Raw genomic sequence first — 21,058 nt, forward strand, 5'->3', positions numbered from 1 at the left:
GTTTTTCAAAATTTATCAAATTTTCCAAAGTTCTTTGGAAAAAACTGAAAATCAAAGCAAACCAGCTCCTTAGGTACAATTTCCCTTTAAAAAAAAAAAGATTCTTATAAATTGTCCCTGTTCTAAAAACATAATCCTTTCAGAAGGCAAGAATACCTAATTTAGGGACACAAGATCTATCCATTTCACTGTATATAAATTATACCTAATTTTTTAAAAAGATAAAAAGACATTTAATTAAAATATTGACTAAATAATAGTCTTGGTAGAACTATTATAGCATAAATATAAGTGGTGACACTCAAATGGCTGAAATATGATAAACACTAGCATAACAGGAAGATCACTGAATTCAGAGAATCCAAATATTTCTCTCACTAATTGTGTACTTAAATGTAAATTAATTAAAATGAAATAAAATTTAAAAACTCAGTTCCTCAGTTTCACTAGCCACATTCCAAGTGTTTAGTAACCTGAAGTGGCTACCACATTGGGCGGTGTAGCTACAGAACATTTCTACCATCACAGAAAGTTCAACTGAATAGCAATGGGGTAGATCCTGTCCTATTCCAGAACATATACTTTTAGATCATCATAACCTATGCTTTACTACTCCTTCATTATTTCTAGGAGACATTTTCTTGGAAGAAAAAAAGAAAGAGCATGTATATACTACCATATAGAGTTAGATTCAGCCTCAATATCCAATCTCATCACAATGCTCACTACTTGGGGAGGCCAGTCATGCAGTGGGTCTCAATAGCTCAGAACAGCCAACTCTTACCACCTCATCTGATTCCCCTGCAGTATAGATGCTGCCACAGACACTTCCTGATGTCAAAGGTGGTCATGTAACACCTTAATTCTCCTACCTTGTCACTGGGAGTGAACTGGAGGGGGACTTGTCAGTATTTATCAGAATTGCTAATGTGTATACCATCTGCCTCAAAATCCCACTTTTGGGAATTTATTCCACAGAACTAGCCCCGAGTGTGTTAAATGACTTGTACACCAAATTACTCATTGCAGAATCGTTTGTCATAGCACCTGGAGGGAGGCCAGCCACTGTGGAGTTAACCTTAAGAACCCCTAAAGGGGTCCTGGATCACCTTTCTGTGATTCCAGGTCAAAGGATATGACCCAGACAGAAACCGGTTTATCCACAGAGGCAAATTTTTGCATCAACTTTTAAACAATACATATGCCAGTGTCAGTTATAGTTTAAGGGATTTTTTTTTCTTCCCCTAACAAGACAAGGTAGAGGTTTAATCTGCCATGTTAAACTTGTCCTTTGGAAGGAATGTAACAAGTTAGTCTGTATGTGTGACCTTACAGTATATTGTGTTAAAATTTCAAAGTGTTTTGAATACCCAATTTAGGGGCACCACTAAAGAACATCTGTCCATGGGGCGGGAGTAGGGGTGATATATAAGCAGTCTCCCGACCACAGCCAGGAGGCTGGCCTCCTAAGTCCTCTGTGCTTCAGCAGTTTTCAGGTAAAAAGCTATGATTACCTTAAGCAAACCCTTGCCCCAGCAGAAAAGCCTATCACAAAGCAAAATGGACTAGACCAGGTCTCGTTCATTTAGGGAATGCAGCCTAGAGCTGTGCTGTCATTAGGGCTGGACAAACACTGTAATTACCAGGTGCCTCCCGAAAGTGGAGAGGCCAGACCCTTCTGGGTTTCCACATGAGCAACTCCAAAATGTGCTCCAGAGGCAGGCAGGAAGGGCAAGCTTGGAAGTGTGTGTGTGTGAGTGTGTGTGTGAGCATTCTACACATGTGCCTGCAGTATCAGCGGTAACAACGCTGACCCATGACGGGTGGGGGCAGGGGGGATGCTGTAGGCGCCTTGCCAGAAACAACACTTGGATGGAAAGAGAGGCAAGCTCCAAGCGCTTTACAATTCATCACAAAATCAACAATATTCTAAAGCAGACCTTACACACAGCTGGGTAAGGGAAACGACAAGGGCCAAATTAATGGATTATGCAAACCGGAAAAACCATTTACGCGAAACAAGCATGTTAGTCCTTGTTTTGTGTTGCTTTGACGTAAAGAATTACTTTTATCTGTGGAATGCCGGTGGTGAAAGCCCGGTGAGCACTGTCTCACACCAAAGAGGTTAAACCGTCATTTGCTTGGGGACATGGATGAAGAGCTGTGGGCTGAAGCTGGGATTCTCGGGTGATGTGACAAAATCACATTTGCTGCCTGCTGAGCGATACTAACCTGCTTGCTCACAAGGTTGGCGGGTCAGTACCGTGAACATCTCTCCTTCCAGCTGCAGGTGAGAGAACACAGAATGACAGAGCTTTCGTGGCCCCTGACTTACGAAGTTCCAAAAACTTGCACCGTGTTAAAATACCAAGCCACTTCACTTCTACCGAAGGAAAACCTTCCGGGGGACAGATGAACCTAGAACTTCCAAGACAGACCCAAAACTGGGCTTACATTCTAAGGTCAACTCCCCCCACCCCCCACCCACCCCCCATGCAAGGAAAGGAAGAAGAACGGGTTTGCTGAATTTTAAACTCAAAAAGATTTCTAAGAAGTCAAGCTTCTCCTGCAGATTTTCCCACCTGTACACACCTCCCGGGGCAGAACAAATCCTCCACCTATTATGAACATTCATAGTCTGAGGAAGGGCTGTTCTTCAAAGCACACCAGCAAGGGAGGCTTGTGTGTGTGTGTTCGCGGCCCGCGAGCCCGAGGTCGCCCTTTCAAGATCCAGGACGGTTATCTGTGGCTGCTGGCTGGCGACCATTGCAAGAGGATGTCGGGGCCCCCGGCATCCAGCGCCCCAGGATATTGGAGGCCTCACGCTGGGCTGCGTCTCCACACAGCCAAGGCATCCAAACGCCCAGCCCATCTCCGGACCCGAGGAAGCGCTTGGTAAAGACGTGTCCACCTCTCCCGGCACGGCGAGGACCACCTCCCCACCGCCCGAGGATGTGGGGCTCGCGTCCTTCGGTCCCTCCCTCCAGCCCCCTGCGGAATCCGATTCCGTTTCCTTCCCTCCCAGATCTCAGCCTCACGAAGCTTCCCGTTCCTTCCGCGGCGGCTCGGACATGGGGACCTCTGTCCTTACCTGTGCACAGACGACCCGAGGAAGGCGACTGGCGCTGCCGCAGTGCCAGCTGGCGGCCAGAGCGCAGGAGGCTCCTGTGGAGGCGGGGCGAGGCGGGACGGGGGCGGGGCTGCCGCGTCCGGGGCCCGACCCCTGCGCCGGTCCAGGCGAAGCACCTCTTCACCTGACCTCTTCTAGTTCATCACCACCCGAAGTGGGGGTGGGGAGGGGCGGGAGGCGCTGCGAGACCTTGGCTCTCCACCCGCGATCCCGCCCGAGCCTACCTGGGGAAGGTGGGGAGGGGGCGATGTCTTCTGCCTGCCGCCTTCTTCGATGTAGAGGCCAAGAGCCTTTTGATCTGTCTTTTAGTTTCCACCACTGTTACCCCAAGCCTAAGTGGAGGGGAAGTGGGGGAAGGGCAGGGCAGAGACTGGGCACTCCGTCGGTATGCACAGGTGGGCCCTGTGCCCCACCTTTCTGTGAAGTTGAGACCAGTAAATACCTGTAATGTTGGGGGTGAGGCAGGTAAGCAGACTTGTCCCTAGGTCACTTGGACCAGGAGAGCAAAGTAATACAGAGACGTTCCCTCTCAAATAGTTTAGCAGAACCACCTTGGCTATGCCCAGGGACATTCCCACTGGTTACTGAGCAGTGGTCTCCCCCACTGCATTTTATATATGTGTCATTAGGCCAAAATTCAGGGCAAGCACTGCCTGGAAGAGGCCAAATAGGAAAGATGACAAAAATGCAGCCATTCAAATGCCCCAGGAGTCTGTTTTTAATGCAGCAGCAGGTAGCCTTCTGGCCCCTCTGAGTGACCCCCAAGGACTCTTGGAATGATCCCAGCTAGAGGCATAAGCAGGCTTTTTTTTTTTTTTTAAACATTTATTTATTTATTTAGCTGCGCTGGGTCTTAGTTGGGGCATGCAGGATCTTCTTTGTGACCTGCGGGATCTTTTTAGTTGCAGCATGCAGGATCTTTAGTTGCGGCATGCGGGATCTTAGTTGTGGCATGTGGGATCTAGTTCCCTGATCAGGGATCAAACCCAGGCCCCCTGCATTGGGAGCATGGAGTCTTAACTGCTGGACCACCAGGGAAGTCCCATAAGCAGGCTTCTGTTGGATCATCCCTCTTTGTGGTTCCTGACTATCTGGAAGGAATTGCTGAGGCCCCAACTATGTCCTTGGGAGCCAGGCCCTGTGCACCACTAGTTTTCTGTCCTGTGCAGGTAGGGCCAAACCCTTCATGAGGCAAGAGGGCCTTCAGAGAACAATGCCCCTGTTTTGAGACCTCTGAGACCAGAGAGGTCTGGGTGTGTGTATGTGCGTGCACATACTCACACACACAGGCATGCAAGAGCACCAGTCACTTACCCCAAATCTGATGGACATGGACCCTTGCAGGAAATTTGTACAGAGTCTACAGTGGGGCATTCAGTATGTACTTGCTAAATTGTAAGACTTCTTTTCATTGAAAGCTGTGTGTCAGTGAAACACAAGGCATAGGATTGAAAGATGAGGGACTCTCTGCACCCAGGGGACCATAAACCCACAAATAACTGCTGACGCTGCACCTAGGCCTGGGGTCAGTAACACTGGCTCTAAGGGATGAATGGTTGACCTTAACATCCCTACTGGTTTCCCAGGAGCTGAGAAGAGTTTCCTAGGCCTAAAGGGCCTTGAAATTCAGTTGGTACAGTTCATACTTTGAATGCTCTCCTCAATCTACAGGCCCTGGAATTGTGAGCACCCACCTCCTTTGAGACCCCAAATCTACTTTTATTTTTCCAAACTTCTCTGAAACTCTCTGTTCCAGACATTGTCTCACACTTCTTTGCGGCTCCCCAACTAGTCCTAGTCATTCAAAGGCACTTCTCCCTCAACCTTCCATGTGTAAGAACACACACACACACACACACACACACACACACACTTCCCCATCAACCCTCCACATGCAGGAACAAACACAGATACATACGTATACATACATACGCAAATGTTTATGGTTTTTCCTGATTTTAAAATAATACAGATTTGCCTTACCAGGCATCAAACCATACTATAAAGCTATAGTAATTAAAACAGCCTGGTTTGGGCACAGGAATATACCAAGAGAGCTAAAGAACATAAGAGATAGTTCAGTATCAGACTAGTTAATGGGTATGGGATCTAGTATAGCATCAAGAGGAAATTGAGGGCTTCCCTGGTGGCGCAGTGGTTGAGAGTCCGCCTGCCGATGCAGGGGACACGGGTTCGTGCCCCCGTCTGGGAAGATCCCACATGCCGCGGAGCGGCTAAGCCCGTGAGCCATGGCCGCTGAGCCTGAGCGTCCAGAGCCGGTGCTCCGCAACAGGAGAGGCCACAACAGTGAGAGGCCCGTGTACTGCCAAAAAAAAAAAGAGGAAATTGAAAGAACATATTATCCAATAATTAGTTTTGAAACCTCTACTTTTCATATTTTTGAACAAATCCCAGTCACTCATCAGACATAAAAATAGATTTTATGTAGATTAAAATTTTGAATAGAAAAAAGGATTTAATATACTAAGAAAATAGAGGAGGATATTTTTATGATCCTTGGGAAGAAACAGCCTCTTCTAGCATTAGATTAAAGCAAGGAGATAAAGTAAACAAACTTGCATCCATAAAAATGTAAAACAACTGCCTTGAAAAAGACACCACCCCTAAAAAAAGGGATCAACTGTGGGGAAATATTTAAGAATGTGATAGCAAAGAGTAAAAAATCATGATATATAATGAAGTCCTACAAATCTATGGAAATATATGAATATCTAAAGTAGAAAAGTGGACAAATGACAAGCACTGGCCAATTTAAAAAGAATAAATGGCCTATAAACATGGCAAAGATGTTTAATCTCATTACTTACCCAAAAGTTGCCAATTAAAACTTTAATATCTTTAAATAAGATTTTTTGGGGGACTTCCCTGGTAGTCCAGTGGGAAAGACTCTGCACTCCCGATGCAGGGGGCCTGGGTTTGATCCCTGGTCAGGGAACTAGATCCCACATGCATGCCGCAGCTAAGAAGTCCACACACTGCAACTAAAAATCCCGCATGCTGAAACTAAGACCCAGTGCAACCAAAATAAATAAATAAATAAATAATTAAAAATAAATAACTAAATAAATTAGGTTTTTTTTTAACTGATCAGTTTAGCAAAGCTTAAAAATATCTGTGAATGGCTATCATCAAAAAGAACACAAATAACAAATGTTGGCGAGGATGTGGAGAAAGGGGAACCCTCCTACACTGTTGGTGGGAATGAAAATTGGTGCAGCCACTATGGAAAACAGTATGGAGGTTCCTTAAAAAACTAAAAATGGAACTACCATATGACCCAGAAATTCTACCCCTGGGTATATACCTGAAAAAAATAAAAACACATTGGAAAATATACATGCACCCCGATGTTCATAGCAGCACTATTTTTTTTTTTTTTGCGGTACGCGGGCCTCTCACTGTTGTGGCCTCTATCGTTGCGGAGCACAGGCTCCAGACGCACAGGCTCAGCGGCCATGGCTCACGGGCCCAGCTGTTCCACGGCATGTGGGATCTTCACGGACCGGGGCACGAACCCGTGTCCCCTGCATCGGCAGGTGGACTCTCAACCACTGCGCCACCAGGGAAGCCCATAGCAGCACTATTTATAATAGCCAAGATATGGAAGCAACCTAAGTGTCCACCAACAGATGAATGGATAAAGAAACTGTGATACGTGTGTGTGTGTGTGTTTGTGTATATGTCTATATATATATATATAAAAAATAATTTTGCCATTTGCAGCAACATGGATGAACTTGGAGGACATTGTGCTAAGTGAAATAAGTCAGACAGAAAAAGGCAAATACTGTATGATATCACTTCTTTGTGGAATCTAAAAGATACAACAAACTAGTGAATATAACAACCACCACCACAAAGGATCTATGATGCTCCATGCTGGAGAAGGTGTGGGGGAAACAGGCTCTTTTGAAGCTTATGGGATGTGACATGCCCTGGTTTTCTCCCCACCTCGCTAGATGCTTTTTGCTGGTTTGTGCTCCTCTGCCAGGAGTTTCTCAAGATGTAGTCTCGGGCCCTCTTTACTCCTCACTCTGTACTCTCTTCCTAGGTAATCTCATCCATGCCCACAGCTTCTGTTCTATTCACAGAAGCCTCTCCAATGCATGTCTCCTGCTCAGGCTTGCCCCCTTGAGCTGTAGACTTAGAGACTTGCCTGTTTGACTTCTTCGGATGTCTTAGAAGCATCTAAGTTTCTAGGTTTAGAAATCTAAGTTTACTAGGCTTCAAGCTGAGCTCCTTATCCTCCCCCACCGGACCATCACCTCCTCAAACATTTTTAATTTCAGTGGATGGCACCCCCACTCATCCAGGTGGGCAAGCCAGAAACCTGAGGGTTATCTTTGGTAATCTTTCCCTCCTTCCTCATAATCAGTCAATAATTACTGCTGATTTTAACCTCTTAATTATCTCTCCAATATGTACTCCATCTCCACCACCACCACAGTCTGAGCAAGGGTTTCTCGGTCTAGGCCCTAGTTGTATTTCAGGCCAGATAATCCTTTGCTCTGGGGGCAATCCCGTGTATCATGATTAAGGAGCATCCTTGATGGTCAGTCACAAAATGCCAGTAACATCCCTCCACACACAGTGGACCAACCAAAAATGTCTGCAGACATTGCCAAGTGTCTTCTGAGGGGTGAGATTTCCCAGTTTGAGAACCACTGGTCTAAGCTACCATTCTCTCTCTCCTGGATTTGGACAATGGTCTCGACTTCTCCCTTTATGATCCATTTTCCCATTGCTACCAGCCTCCTCTTTTCAAAACACAGATCTCGCTATGTCAACCCCATCCTTAATAGACACTTCTGTGCCATCCATTTCTCAGTGGATACAGACTCAAATCCTTAGTAAGAGGTGAGGGACACAGTGCGGGGGTATGTCCCTAGGAAGGCCCTGCAGGGTCCTGCTTGGTTTCCTATGGACGCCAAAGCACCAGAAGGGAAGTCCAGGCTCCAAGGACAAGCTGCACGAACAGTGCAGTTCCTGGAAGGCAAATGCTGGCTGCTCCAGGAAGCCCACAAAGACATGTCCTGCCTCAGCAGACTCACTGGAACCACTATGGAGAGATGGCAAACACCCCTTCATCCAGGACACCTGCCTCTATGAATGCTTCCTCAACCTGGGGCCCTGGCTCCAGCAGCTGGACCACACTGGGCACAGAGAGCAGATCTGGACCTGCCTCTCTGCAAAGATGACTGTCAGTCCTCGTGTGAAAACTGCTGCACCTACTTTACCTAGAAGTGTGTTGCACAACGTAACCAGTGTCCAGTGGGGCTTCCTGCTACCCCTTCAATTTCTACTTCCCACACCGGCCACTCTGCAATGAAATCAAGGGTTGCTCCTACAGCATGAGCCAACTGCAGCCAAGGGAGTGGTCACTGCACCCAGATGTGGTTCATCCTGGCCCAGGGAGCCCCAAGGAGGAAGTTCTATGCTGTGACATGCACTGGGTCTGTGCCCTGTGGGGCTGGCCTCTCCTGCTCATCCTGCCCCTGATGCTGCTCAGCTGAGCTATTTCTACGTTCTGCTACCTGGACATACCAGCTTGTTCAGCCCCACAGCACCAAGACCCTCAGCTCTTGCTCAGTGGTGGGGTCTCCGTCAGCCAGTTTAAATAAATAGACACCCTTGTTGCTCACACAGAAGTCTCGCAAAAGGATATATGATGGAAAGTAAGCCTCTCTCCAATGACAACTGCATTTTAATTGTTTCTTATAAAAAATGGGAATATTGTTCTGAAAAATTGTTTCTTATAAAAAATGGGAATATTGTTCTGAAAAATACAAAGTTCTTTGTAGAAAGAACTTTGTCTGAAGGAGCCATCTAAAAAGGTTCAGGCTGATTCATTCCATTTCTTATGACCAGAGCCTTTTACGGCTTCATCACAGGAGGTTATAGATGGGTGTTTTGAGGTTCTCCTAGAAACAGTCTGGATTCTAGGAGTATGGCTTATATGATTAATTTGGTGCCTGGTGGTGACTGAAGAGCTCATCAGGCTGAATGTTAAATCTTAAATATGAACCAATAGCCAAGACAGGGCAAAGCCACCAACATGCATTATGTATAGAGAGAAAACAAAAACAACAGCAAAAACAAAAACTGAACAGAAAAAAGGAACTCATAGAACAAATAAGACAATGCAAGTAGCAGAAGAAAATATAAAAAAGAAACCCCAGAATCACTAAACTTCTCAGAGAGACTTGAAGATACCGTATCCATTAAGCAAGAAGGAAACACGATGGAAGGGGAACTATTTAGAGTACATGAAAACTTCTGTTGGGCATTTAAAACATGACAGATGAAGGGAAGAGTCCAGTTGACTGTTTGGAAAATAAGTATGAAGAAATACGTTAGGATCTATTATAAAAAGATAAAGATAAGGAAAGAGAAATTATAAGAAAAAGAGGATCAATTCTGGAAGTACAGCATCCAATAACAAGTTCCAGAAATACAGCAGAGAAAATGGAGGGGGAGAGATTATCAAAGAAGTAATACAAGAAAAACACCCCAGAATTGGAAAAAGATAATGTCCAGATTGAAAGTGCTAAATTGAGTGCCGAGTACAATGGATGAAAAAAAAGGCAAAGAAGACATGTTGTTTTCAAAACATTGATGATGGAGAGAAGATTGGAGAGAGAGATGGAGAGAGAGAAGGAGAAAGAGAACAAACAGTTCACTTACAAAGGAATAGAAATCAGATTGGTATCAGACCTCTTAATAATAACACTGAATACTAGAAGATGGTGAAATTATGCATTAAGATTCCCTTCTGTGACCAAGTAAAATGGTGATGATGGCAAAAAATAATTCCAATATACAAACAATAGCTAATATTTATTGGCTATTTACAAAGTGTCAGGAAGTAAGCTAAATTCTTCACATTGACCTTTCTTGTTTAATGTTCCCAACAAATTTATAAGTTTTATTATTATTTCCCAATTACATATGAAGAAACTGAAGTAAGTGCAACATGATTAACTAAATTGTTAAAGGTCAAGCAGAGAGTAAACTTTGGAGGCAAAATGAGTTTCAAAAACTTATGAAAATACTTGGATCATGCAGTAAGATGTTAACATTGTATCTGTCATACAGGGTAAGAGAGTAAAGAGAAGAAAAGAACAAAAAGAGAATTTGACAAAGATTCCCTATGTTTTAGTTGTAAACGAAATATCAATCAGAGATGGAAAGGGGAAAAAACAGTTTTGTAGCACTTAGGAACTGTTATTTCTGTTTCACAGCTGTGCTAATGAGCCTGACTGCAAAGTCTTTGCCATCAGGGAATGTCTGATACTTTGCATCCACTATGATACTAGGCACCAAAACAAATACTAATCTTCTGGTGAAGCCAGCTGGTTAGGTCAAAATGTGTTCTGCTGTGAATGAAGCATGTTTGCACCTTGAGCCCCACGTATCTTGTGAAGCAGGAGAGGGAGTTCAAGGGGAAAACATTCAGGGTGTTTTGGCAGCCCCTGGAAAGGTGGGTGTGTCTCTTGAGGAAACAATTTAATTTACTTTTCTCCAAGTAGGATTGTGTTGGTAACAGAGTCTCCGTGAAAAGTTAGTGTGAACAAAGGAGGCTCTTAGGAAGAGAGTGAATCACCTTGGGTACTGCAGCTGATAACCAGCGTTGGTAATCTTCAGGATAGGCAGAATAAAAAAAAAAATTCTAGGGGAAATTTGATGTGTTTGGGCATTTGGAAAAATTATTGTTAGACATGTAACAGATCTTTTGGATCACTTGAAAAAATGTAGAAAATTAAGCAAATAAAAACTGGGGAAAAATAGAAAACTGTAAAGGGAAGGAAGCAAATCATAGAACAACTTGGCTCACCAGTGAATAATACTTACATTGGCTGTTTGTTCAACCAAAAAAGCTATGATTTAACCATATTAAGATGAAGAAGAGGAAGCAGGTGGTCATGACATATAAGAGCACGAAACTCTCAAATACCGTAATTGGTAATTAACGGACACGCTCTAAAATGGATAGATCTAAAAGGGGCAATAAGAGCATACTACTTAGAAATGTGAGACTAAGTACGAGAAGAAGCAGCTGAAAGAGCTGAAAGTAGATGCTTCTGAAGAAGGACAGGGCAAGGGTGGGGGTGGAGATAGGTGAGGCAGAGACCTGTCTTTTAACACTATTTATTTTTAACTAATGTGCCTGTTATTCTATTATTAATTTTTTACAATAAAAAGTATTTTCACATGTTTCAAAATTCAAATGGTACAGTAAAAAGTCTGTCTTCTTTCCTGTCCTTTCCGACCTGGCTCCCCTCAGCAAAAGCCTCCAACGTTTTTTCCTTGTGCATTGTTCCAAATACAATTTAATTATATTGTTTTTATTAAAGTGAATATATATTTTTAATTAGACATTTAAAAATTTTTATTTACTTATTTGTATTTTTGGCTGTGTTGGGTCTTACACGTAGGCTTTCTCTAGTTGCGGCGAGCGGGGGCTACTCTTCTTTGCGGTGCGCAGGCTTCTCATTGTGGTGGCTTCTCTTGTTGTGGAGCACAGGCTCTAGGCACACGGGCTTCAGTAGTTGTGGCACTCGGGCTTCAGTAGTTGTGGCTCGCAGGCTCTAGAGCATAGGTTCAGTAGTTGTGGTGCACGGGCTTAGTTGCTCCGCGGCATGTGGGATCTTCCCAGACCAGGGATCTAACCTGTGTCCCCTGCATTGGCAGACGGATTCTTAACCACTGTGCCACCAGGGAAGCCCTAAAATGAATATTAGTTTAAAAGGAGTTTGGGCAAAAAGAAAATCTGCTGAGGTATGTAGTGGACATGGTCCAATAAAATAAATTTTATCTTAATGCAGTGAAATGACTTTTGCATAAAATTAATAGAATGTCCTAATTCCTTGACATTATCAATAGTAATTCATACCATGGCTTTAATAACATTTTTGAAGAAATAATTATGTCATTAAATTAAAAATCAACAAATTTGCAATAATGACAACTTCTCTTTCTTTCTTAGAGGCATGGGCCTCAGATTTTAATTTTCTTATCTCTTACCAATTTTAGAAGGGAAAGATGTTGACTTCAAGCCAAATGTTCTGTCCTTACACTTGATAACAGATTCCTCTCCCAGAGCTAATGGTAAGTTTAGCTGCAGGTTTACCTAAAAGTCAATTACAAATATTGGTAAAGGCAAGTTGCAATTTGGGGGCAGCCTAACTTGTTATTAAGTACAAGGTGTTTCATCCAGTCTTGTTAAACACTTTCCCCAGGGCTCTAAGGATTCATTCCTAAGCATGATGTCCAACAGGTGGAGGAGGCTGAGGGAGAGATGGAGTGGGAAAGAGTAACATCTCAAAGGCCACCCTGTTTAATTGTAAATAGTCCTGTAAACAGGACTGAGAGAAGCCCAGTCCTTTTTTTTTTGTTTTGTTTTTGCTATACATTTTTTTTGAATTTTTATACAGCAGGTTCTTATTAGCTATCTATTTTATACATATTAGTGTATATATGTCAACCCCAATCTTCCAATTCATCCCACCACCATCACCCCCCACCCCCGCGGCCCCCTGCTTTTCTCCCTTGGTGTCCATACATTTGTTCTCTACATCTGTGTCTCTATTTCTGCCTTGCAAACCGGTTCATCTGTACCATTTTTCTAGATTCCACATATATGCGTTAATATACGATATTTGTTTTTCTCTTTCTGACTTACTTCACTCTGTATGACAGTCTCTAGGTCCATCCACGTCTCTACAAATGACCCAATTGCATTCCTTTTTATGGCTGAGTGATATTCCATTGTATATATGTACCACATCTTCTTTATCCATTCATCTGTCGATGGGCATTTAGGTTGCTTCCCTGACCTGGCTACTGTAAATAGTGAGAAGCCGAGTCCTTATAACTCTGTGACCATCGTGTCATTTGCCACATCCATGACAAAACGGGCTCCAGATAGTCTGTTAAAATCTTCTTTGTGTTCATTTATTCATTCATTCAAGCATCAAGTTGTCTTGACTGCTTACCTTGTGTCACCGCTGGGCTATGTTTAGGAACTATACAGAGGAGGAGTGAGGCATACAAGGGCTCACTGGCAAGATGCTCTTTATTTTTTTGTGATGCCAACTAACCAAAGGACTTGATGAAATCATAGATTCTGGAGCGGGAAGTGACCTTAGAAATTATCTTTCCAGCTGGGGCTCAGTGAAATTAAGCAACTGGCCCAGAGCCTCACTGGTATTTGCAGAACTGAGAGGAAAACCAGCCACCAGGACTTCCCTGGTGGTGTAGTGGTTAAGAATCCATCTGCCAATGCAGGGGACATGGGTTTGATCCCTGATCTGGGAAGATCCCACATGCTGTGGAGCAACTAAGCCCGTGCGCCACAACTTCTGAGCCTGCACACTAGAGCCCACGAGCCACAACTGCTTAGCCCGCATGCCACAACTACTGAAGCCCACGTGCCTAGAGCCCCTGCTCCACAACAAGAGAAGCCACCGCAATGACAAGCCTGTGCACCACAACGAAGAGTAGCCCCCACTCGCTGCAACTAGAGAAAGCCCTTGTGCAGCAACGAAGGCCCAACGCAACCAAAAATAAATAAACAAATTATATATATATATATAACCAGTTTCCAACCTACTTGGGTCCATGCAATAGATTATTAAAAGTGTAAAAGAACTGTAGGCAATGACATTCTGTAACTCTTCATAGTGAGGTTCTGGAAACATAACTGAATGGGCTCGACTTTTTACAGACTGAACAACTCACCGAACAGCTATGTGAAGAGGAAGGGAATTGCCCCCAAGGGTCAGAAACCTCCCTGACCCTCCAGGCCAACTGCATGGTCTATCTGAGTAGCCGTGCTGGGGTGGGGAGACCATGGCAGTAAGAGCCTTGGGAAGTGATGGTTGGACAGCAGAAACTATGAGGGGAGAATCAGGAAGTGCAAAAACCAGAAATAAAATAAAAAGTCTCTAGTGACATCCATAGAAGGTGGAAGAAAGAAGGGAAAGTATGTGGGAAGAAGGGATGAGAGGCCTGAAGCTTGCCATGCACTTAGGAGGAACTCCACAGGAACTGCTGCGTTCACAGGTCTCTATGAGAATGGAAAGAATTATCTCCAAGGGAGAAGCGTATCGTTTGATATACTTAAGACAAGGATGGGAAGCTTTCTTCTACCTGTCAAGAGTTTCTGATCCACAGGGAATAAAGCAAGCAGGAATCTTTCAGAAGTAAATGGTAAATGAATTACATTTTTGAAAGAGAGAGAAATAAAGTACATCTCACACAATTTTCGGAAGTAAGATTTGAAAACCTGAAACACTAGCACATGCAATTAACAGTAGAACATAATCATTCATTCAGTATTGTTACTAATTCAGTTGCTGGGATGAAACAAGGGCGGGGGTGGTGTGGGAGGTCAATAGGAAGAGAAGCAAATCTGAAGGGGGAAGGATAGGGTTAAGACAGAAATAAACAGAGAAGGACAAGGGTGGTGGGTAGAGACCCAAAGAGAAAGAAAGGGAAAGATAGAAAAAAGACACTCTCAAGAGAGACAAGTGAGATTTCAAAGGAATAGCATGAAGATTCCTCATCTGCCATTATACTTCCCTCCCCCCATCCCCAATAGCTGTGGAGTCTGAGATTTCAGATTCCACCATCTCCCATTAGGATAAATCAACCTCTCCCACCCCATGTCCACCCCACCACGACCTCCATCCCCAAGAGATTATTAAAAATCTCTATTTTCTTTAGCTGGTGCCCACATCACCAGACTTCTATTGTAGTTTTATTCTAGTTCTTGTGCCTAAAAAGTATTGTAAAACTATGTACCCTTCACACATTTTTAAGTTAACACCTACTCTTTTTCATCTTAAGATTAAGTAACTGCAAGGATGGAATCTCCCAATGTACACATATTATATATGAGCCTTAAATATATTTTTATCAAAACGTTGTTGCAGATTTATCTTATTCAATTTATGGAATTGTCTGCCATACAATCTAATTGGCAATGCCAGTCCTCATGGTTAAACCTATCCACCAAATCAGTCTTACTTTTACTCAGAAGAAGCTGCTTTTTAATTAATTAATTAATTTTAAAATAAATTTATTTATTTACTTATTTTATTTTTGGCTGCATTGGGTCTTGGTTGCGGCAAGCGGGGGCTACTCTTCATTGCAGTGCGTGGGCTTCTCATTGCAGTGGCTTCTCTTGTTGCAGAGCATGGGCTCTAGGCGCGCGGGCTTCAGTAGTTTGGCTTGCGGGCTCTAGAGCACAGGCACAGTAGTTGTGGTGCACGGGCTTAGTTGCTCCGCGGCATGTGGGATCTTCCCGGACCAGGGATCTAACCTGTGTCCCTTGCATTGGCAGGTGGATTCTTAACCACTGCGCCACCAGGGAAGTCCCAAAGCTGCATTTTAGAATTCGAATAAATATGCAATACCTATTCCTTTACAACCACATCACTATACAGAAAAGGCAGGGCCAGGGTCTCCCCTAGGAGCAATTCATTCTTTACTTGTCCAGTTTTTGGATGCCCCAGAGGTGCTTGTGCCCCAGGATAATTCCCTTTGGAAGCTTTGGGATATGTGAGAGATGAGACTTTCTTGGTAAATTAGGAGAAGGATAAATGGAAGATTGAAAGCTTCTTCTCAGACAAATTTATACTAGGAAGGAACACATCAGGAAGTTGAGGATCTGGAATCCTTTCTTCTCTCAGAAGAGATTTATTTATTAAATAAATTATTTATTCATATAAAGTTTCACATCATTGATTCATCCTTTAGAAAACTCTTCCATATTTGCAGTTGTTTCTCTATTGCTGATCCTAATGTGTGTGTGTGTGTGTGTGTGTGTGTGTGTGTGTGTGTGTGTGTGCACGCTCTGGGACTCTTTCTTTTTTTTTAATTTTTATTTTATTATGGAGTATAGTTGATTAACAATGTTATGTTAGTTTCAGGTGTACAGCAAAGTGATTCAGTTATACATATACAAGTATCTATTCTTTTTCAAATTATTTTCCCATTTAGGTTATTACAGAGTATTGAGCAGTGTTCCCTGTGCTATACAGTGGGTCCTTGTTGGAGATCTGTTTTAAATATAGCAATGTGTACATGTCAATCTCAAACTCCCAATCTATCCCTCCCCTGACCAACCCTGGCCCCCTGGTAGCCATAAGTTCATTCTCTAAGTCTGTGAGTCTGTTTCTGTTTTGTAAATAAGTTCATTTGTGTCATTTTTTTAAGATTCCGCATATAAGCGATATCATATGATATTTGACTTTCTCTGTCTGATTTACTTCACTTAGTATGATAATCTCCAGGTCCATCCATGTTGCTGCAAATGGCATTATTTCATTCTTTTTAATGGCTGAGTAATATTCCATTGTATATCTGTACCACATCTTCTTTATCCATTCCTCTGTCGATGGACATTTAGGTTGCTTCCATGTCTTGGTTATTGTAAACAATGCTGCAATGAACTTTGGGGTGCATGTATCTTTTCTTTTAAAATTTATTTATTTAATTTATTTATTTTTGGCTGTGTTGGGTCTTCATTGCTGTGTGCAGGCTTTCTCTAGTTGTGGTGAGCGGGGGCTACTCTTCGTTGCAGTGTGCGGGCTTCTCATTGCAGTGGCTTCTCTTGTTGCGGAGCATGGGCTCTAGGCACGCAGGCTTCAGTAGTTGTAGCACGTGGGCTCAGTAGTTGTGGCTCGTGGGCTCTAGAGCGCAGGTTCAGTAGTTGTGGTGCACGGGCTTAGTTGTTCCGCGGCATGTGGGATCTTCCTGGACCAGGGCTCGAACCCGTGGCTGCATGTATCTTTTTGAATTACGGTTTCCTCTGGGTATATGCCCAGGAGTGGGATTGCTGGATCATATGGCAACTCTAATATATATATATGATCCATACGGATCATATGGCAACTCCCAGGCCCTATGTCCAAATACAGTCACATTGGAGATTAGGGCTTCGAGACATGAATCTTTAGTGGGGGAGGATACAATTCAGTCCATAGCAGAGCTATTCACTTATGATTTATACATTTTTCTGAATGTATGCTTCAATTTTAACAGTGTATTCAGTAAAGTAAAATGAAAGAGAACATGATGAGCATCAGAAGTCCCATGGCCACAACTGCTCTTGGAGACCTATGGACCATATAACCATCTTACACAGAGATGGACCAGTGCTCATAGCCAGTGTGAAAAGCCCAGTCCAGTCTCCAGGTGTGGGCTCTTTGCCTGACTCCCTGCTGCGGGGCACATCATATCTTAGATCAGAACAAAGTACTCACTGTCCCTACGCAGAACACCGTGCCTCACCTCCTCTTCAGTTTTCTCCGTCACTGAGCCAATGATCTAATGAACAAGCTGTGCTCTGTATTAGGGTGTGAGTGGCTGTTGGTAGAACAAAACACGGAGTGTCCCTGGGGAATCACAAGTTTGTTGGGAGGCTACAGGGCAAGTTGAGCTAGGGAGAGAGAAGGGAAGAAGAAAAGAAAGAAGTCAAAATATTTTAAAATATCGAAGTAGAAAGATTTTTAAAGCATTATTTAGTTATTAATTTGAAATTATATTACATTTTGATCATTATAATTTCTGCTTTTTGAAATTTGTCAACATTCCCTTTCTGACCTAATGGTCAAAATTTGCTAATGTTTCATCCTAGCAAGAAAAAAATGCATATTCATTCAACAAATATTTAGTGAGGGCCTACAGTGTGTCAGGCACTGTTCTGGGTTCTTAGGATCCAAGAGTGAACAGAACAAAGATCCTTGCCCATGTGAAATTTTCATTTAAGCAAGAGGAAGCCGGTGATGAGCAGTACTCACAATGAATAAGCAAATTTTAAAGTAATATTACGTGTGCTATGGAAAGTGACAAATGTTTTCCAAGATAGTAGAGTAAGGTAAGTGGGATGGGGGCACAGATTGCAATTTAATGTACGGTGGTCAGGGAAGGCCTACTTGAAATGTGAGGGTCGAGGAGGTATGTGTGTATGTGTGTGTATGCAGGTGTGCACACTTCCTGAAGGGCTTTGTAGGACTTTGCAGAACTTGCACTCTTAGTGAACTGGGTTTGGACAGAGGAATGTCATGATCTCAGTTTTTCAGGACTCACACTGATGACTTTATGAAGATTTGACTGTAGGAAGACAAGAGTGGAGGCTGGGAGATGGTTAGGAGGTTATTATCATTGTTCAGGTGGGAGATGATAGTGGCTTGGATCAGGGTGGCAGCAGTAGAGGTAGACAGAAGTAGTTGGATTGGGGATATCTGTTTTGTAAATAAGTTCATTTATACCATTTTTTAAAAATTAAATTCTACATGTGAGTGATATCATATGATATTTTTCTTTCTCTGTCTTTTGCCTACTCTTAAAATTTATTTATCTCCTTGTTTTCTTCAAGGGAGCTTAGAGTAAAATGGAAAACACCACAATATTAAGGGCAGGGAAAGATATGAGAGTAAGAGACAGAGGATGAGAGAGAAGCAAGAACTAAGATTTATGCCTGAGAAAAGCTACAGCGATTAAACACTGTCAAATGCAAGCTCCCCAAATATCACCAACGCAACCTATTGATAAGACAATGCTAAATTGATTGCTCACCCTGGAAGGGAGAACACCAGCACCACTGCAACAGAACTTTGGCTGTGTCTTCAAGGGGGCAAAGGCAAAGCTGGATATTATTGAGAATTGAAAGTTTTATCAAAGCGGGTCTTTCAGTGTGATGCTTGATCAGGATTGGGTAAAGATCATGACTAGTGGTTTAGAATTGGTGGCAACAGCAAGGTAAGGAATTTGAGGTGAGGGATTCGAAGAATCTTAGGGAGTAAGCTGTCTGTTGTTGCTTCCTATAGAGGCATTGATGTGTCTTTTGGGAGGGTCATGTAATGAACTTTCACATTATTTTCCTGAGCAGGAGTCTCCTGGCATGGCAGTTATACTAATGCATACGATGGAATAGTAAAGTCATGTTAAAGTAGACAGTAAGTTCTGTGTGTGTAGGGTGAAATGGTTGTGTGTTTGTTTCAGTTCCTCAACACGAAAACCAAGCCAGGCCGTTTCTTATAGTAGTGCAGACCTCTAATCCCCGGCTCTGACTACAGTAGGACTGCTCACTCTGAGCTCCCAAGGCTTTGAGTTGGTTTGACATCTCCTTAATGCTTGTAAAATTTTTGCAGTCAGTGAAGCTGCAGTTCCTAATGAGCAAAGTCAATTTAAATTGAAGAAAGCATAAGATTTGGACCAATACTGCTCATTGTTTATCTGCAATGGATGTCCCAATGGACATAATTTTTGTCCATTACTGACAAATTAGATTTGGAGTTTTCAACTCCCATTTTGCTCTCTTACAAGCTTTCAGTTACACATGATTAATGGCCATAATTGTCCTGACTTTCCATTTTTAGGAAGCAAAGATTTCCTGGTAGATGTGGCACTCTCCAGCTACCGAGCACAATTTACAGTATTCAGCCTCATTCCCTTAAGTTTGCTCACTACCCTGGGCATTGCTGAGAAAGACTCAGCTTACAATGTGGACTTAATTTTCTTATTATTTTCCCTAAAAGAATCACCAAGGTCCTACAAAAGGCTTAAAGATAGTTTTAATTCATCTCCCCATCTTATTATTAATATTGATATTATTTTGCTCTTTGGTCATATTATTTAACTAATTGAATAATTAAATAACTAATTGAATAAAAGCTGCTATCCAATGCATAGATAGGCATTACAGTTTACATAATGAAAAAATGTAATCAACATCATCCTCTCTGTAGTGGACGCTGTTGATGTCCCACCCAGATGCCTCCACAAGGCCAGTGGACCCAACCCCAGCCGTTGGGAGTGCTGGTGATTAATTATTCACAACTGCTCGCTTCAGAGAGTTGCTCTGGCAACCAGGAGCCGTCTGGCCTGGAATATTACATCCCCCCAGTCCACCCAGGGCAGCCCACAGTCAATGAGTGACTGACATGGGATATAAAAGGCCAGCCCTCTTGCCTCAGGCTGAGACTAATTCCGCTGTACAATTCATGCTTCATCAGGGCAGGAGAAGCCTCTGGTCTGTAGTGTGATCAGCCTTGGCAGCCCCTAGGACCCCTTGTTCTCAGCAATTCTGCTGGGCTCCATGGTCACACCACCAGCAGCTCCCATCTACTCCTTGCCTTGAGTAACTCCCAACATGGCATCCACTAATTTGTTTCTGAACCCCAGAGCTGTATACTTGAAAAGGTGGTCAACAGAGGTGATGATGACAGTTTGAGGAAAAGAAATGTGAAGTTGCCAGAGGATGGTGACTAAGAATAACACACTGGATGCTTTCACATTCTCTCATACACTACTGGTGGGGATGTAAATTGACTCAATCATTGCTTCCTGGTAAAATGATCATAGCCTTTGACCTAGATATTGCACTTCTTTAAATTTATTCTTAAGGTATAGTTGATTAATTAGGCAAAGAATCAGCTATCTGGAGGCCCATTTCAGTGTTATTTATAATAACAAAAAAATGGAGACAATCTGGAGCCCAAGAAAGGGGAATTATTATATATTCATGCAATGCAACACTGTTTAGTTATCTAACCATATCCTTTATTATCACTCATGGTTTCTGTAGACAGAGTGGAGATGGCTTATCTCTGCTCTGTGTTGTCTGGGGCCTCAGCTGGAGAACTTAAAGGCTGGAATGATCTGAAGGCTTGTTTGCTCTCATATGGGCAGACACTGATAATCAGCTAGAGACCCAACTGGGTGTGTCTGCTGGAACAATCACATGTGGCCTTTCCATGTAGCTTGGACTTCTCACCATGTGGTGGCTTGGTTCCAAGACTGAAAAGAAAGGAGAGCCAGGCAGAAGCCATCTTGCCTTTTATGACCTGCTGTGGAAGTCACACAGCATCACCTATGCCACATTCTACTTATTGTGAT

At 43.0% G+C, this 21,058-nt stretch overlaps 1 protein-coding gene and 1 long non-coding RNA gene across 3 annotated transcripts in view; one reads left to right on the top strand and one right to left on the bottom strand.

Annotated features, from left to right (window-relative positions):
- ENTPD3 (ectonucleoside triphosphate diphosphohydrolase 3) overlaps window positions 1-3,107 on the bottom strand; it is a 34,708-nt gene extending 31,601 nt beyond the window's left edge. Inside the window, exons 1-2 of the mRNA XM_060022303.1 lie at window positions 3,092-3,107; window positions 2,233-2,284 (exon numbers count right to left, since the gene is read on the bottom strand). Of these exons, the coding sequence (XP_059878286.1) occupies window positions 2,233-2,272 (40 nt within the window). The 5' untranslated portion in view covers window positions 2,273-2,284; window positions 3,092-3,107. The remainder of the gene's footprint in view (window positions 1-2,232; window positions 2,285-3,091) is intronic.
- Window positions 1-21,058, top strand: part of LOC132432215 (uncharacterized) — a 266,402-nt gene that overhangs the window by 63,166 nt on the left and 182,178 nt on the right. The gene's annotated exons all lie outside the window — the stretch shown is intronic.

This window comes from Delphinus delphis, chromosome 10 (genome assembly GCF_949987515.2).
Source record: "Delphinus delphis chromosome 10, mDelDel1.2, whole genome shotgun sequence".
Lineage (NCBI taxonomy): Eukaryota > Metazoa > Chordata > Mammalia > Artiodactyla > Delphinidae > Delphinus > Delphinus delphis.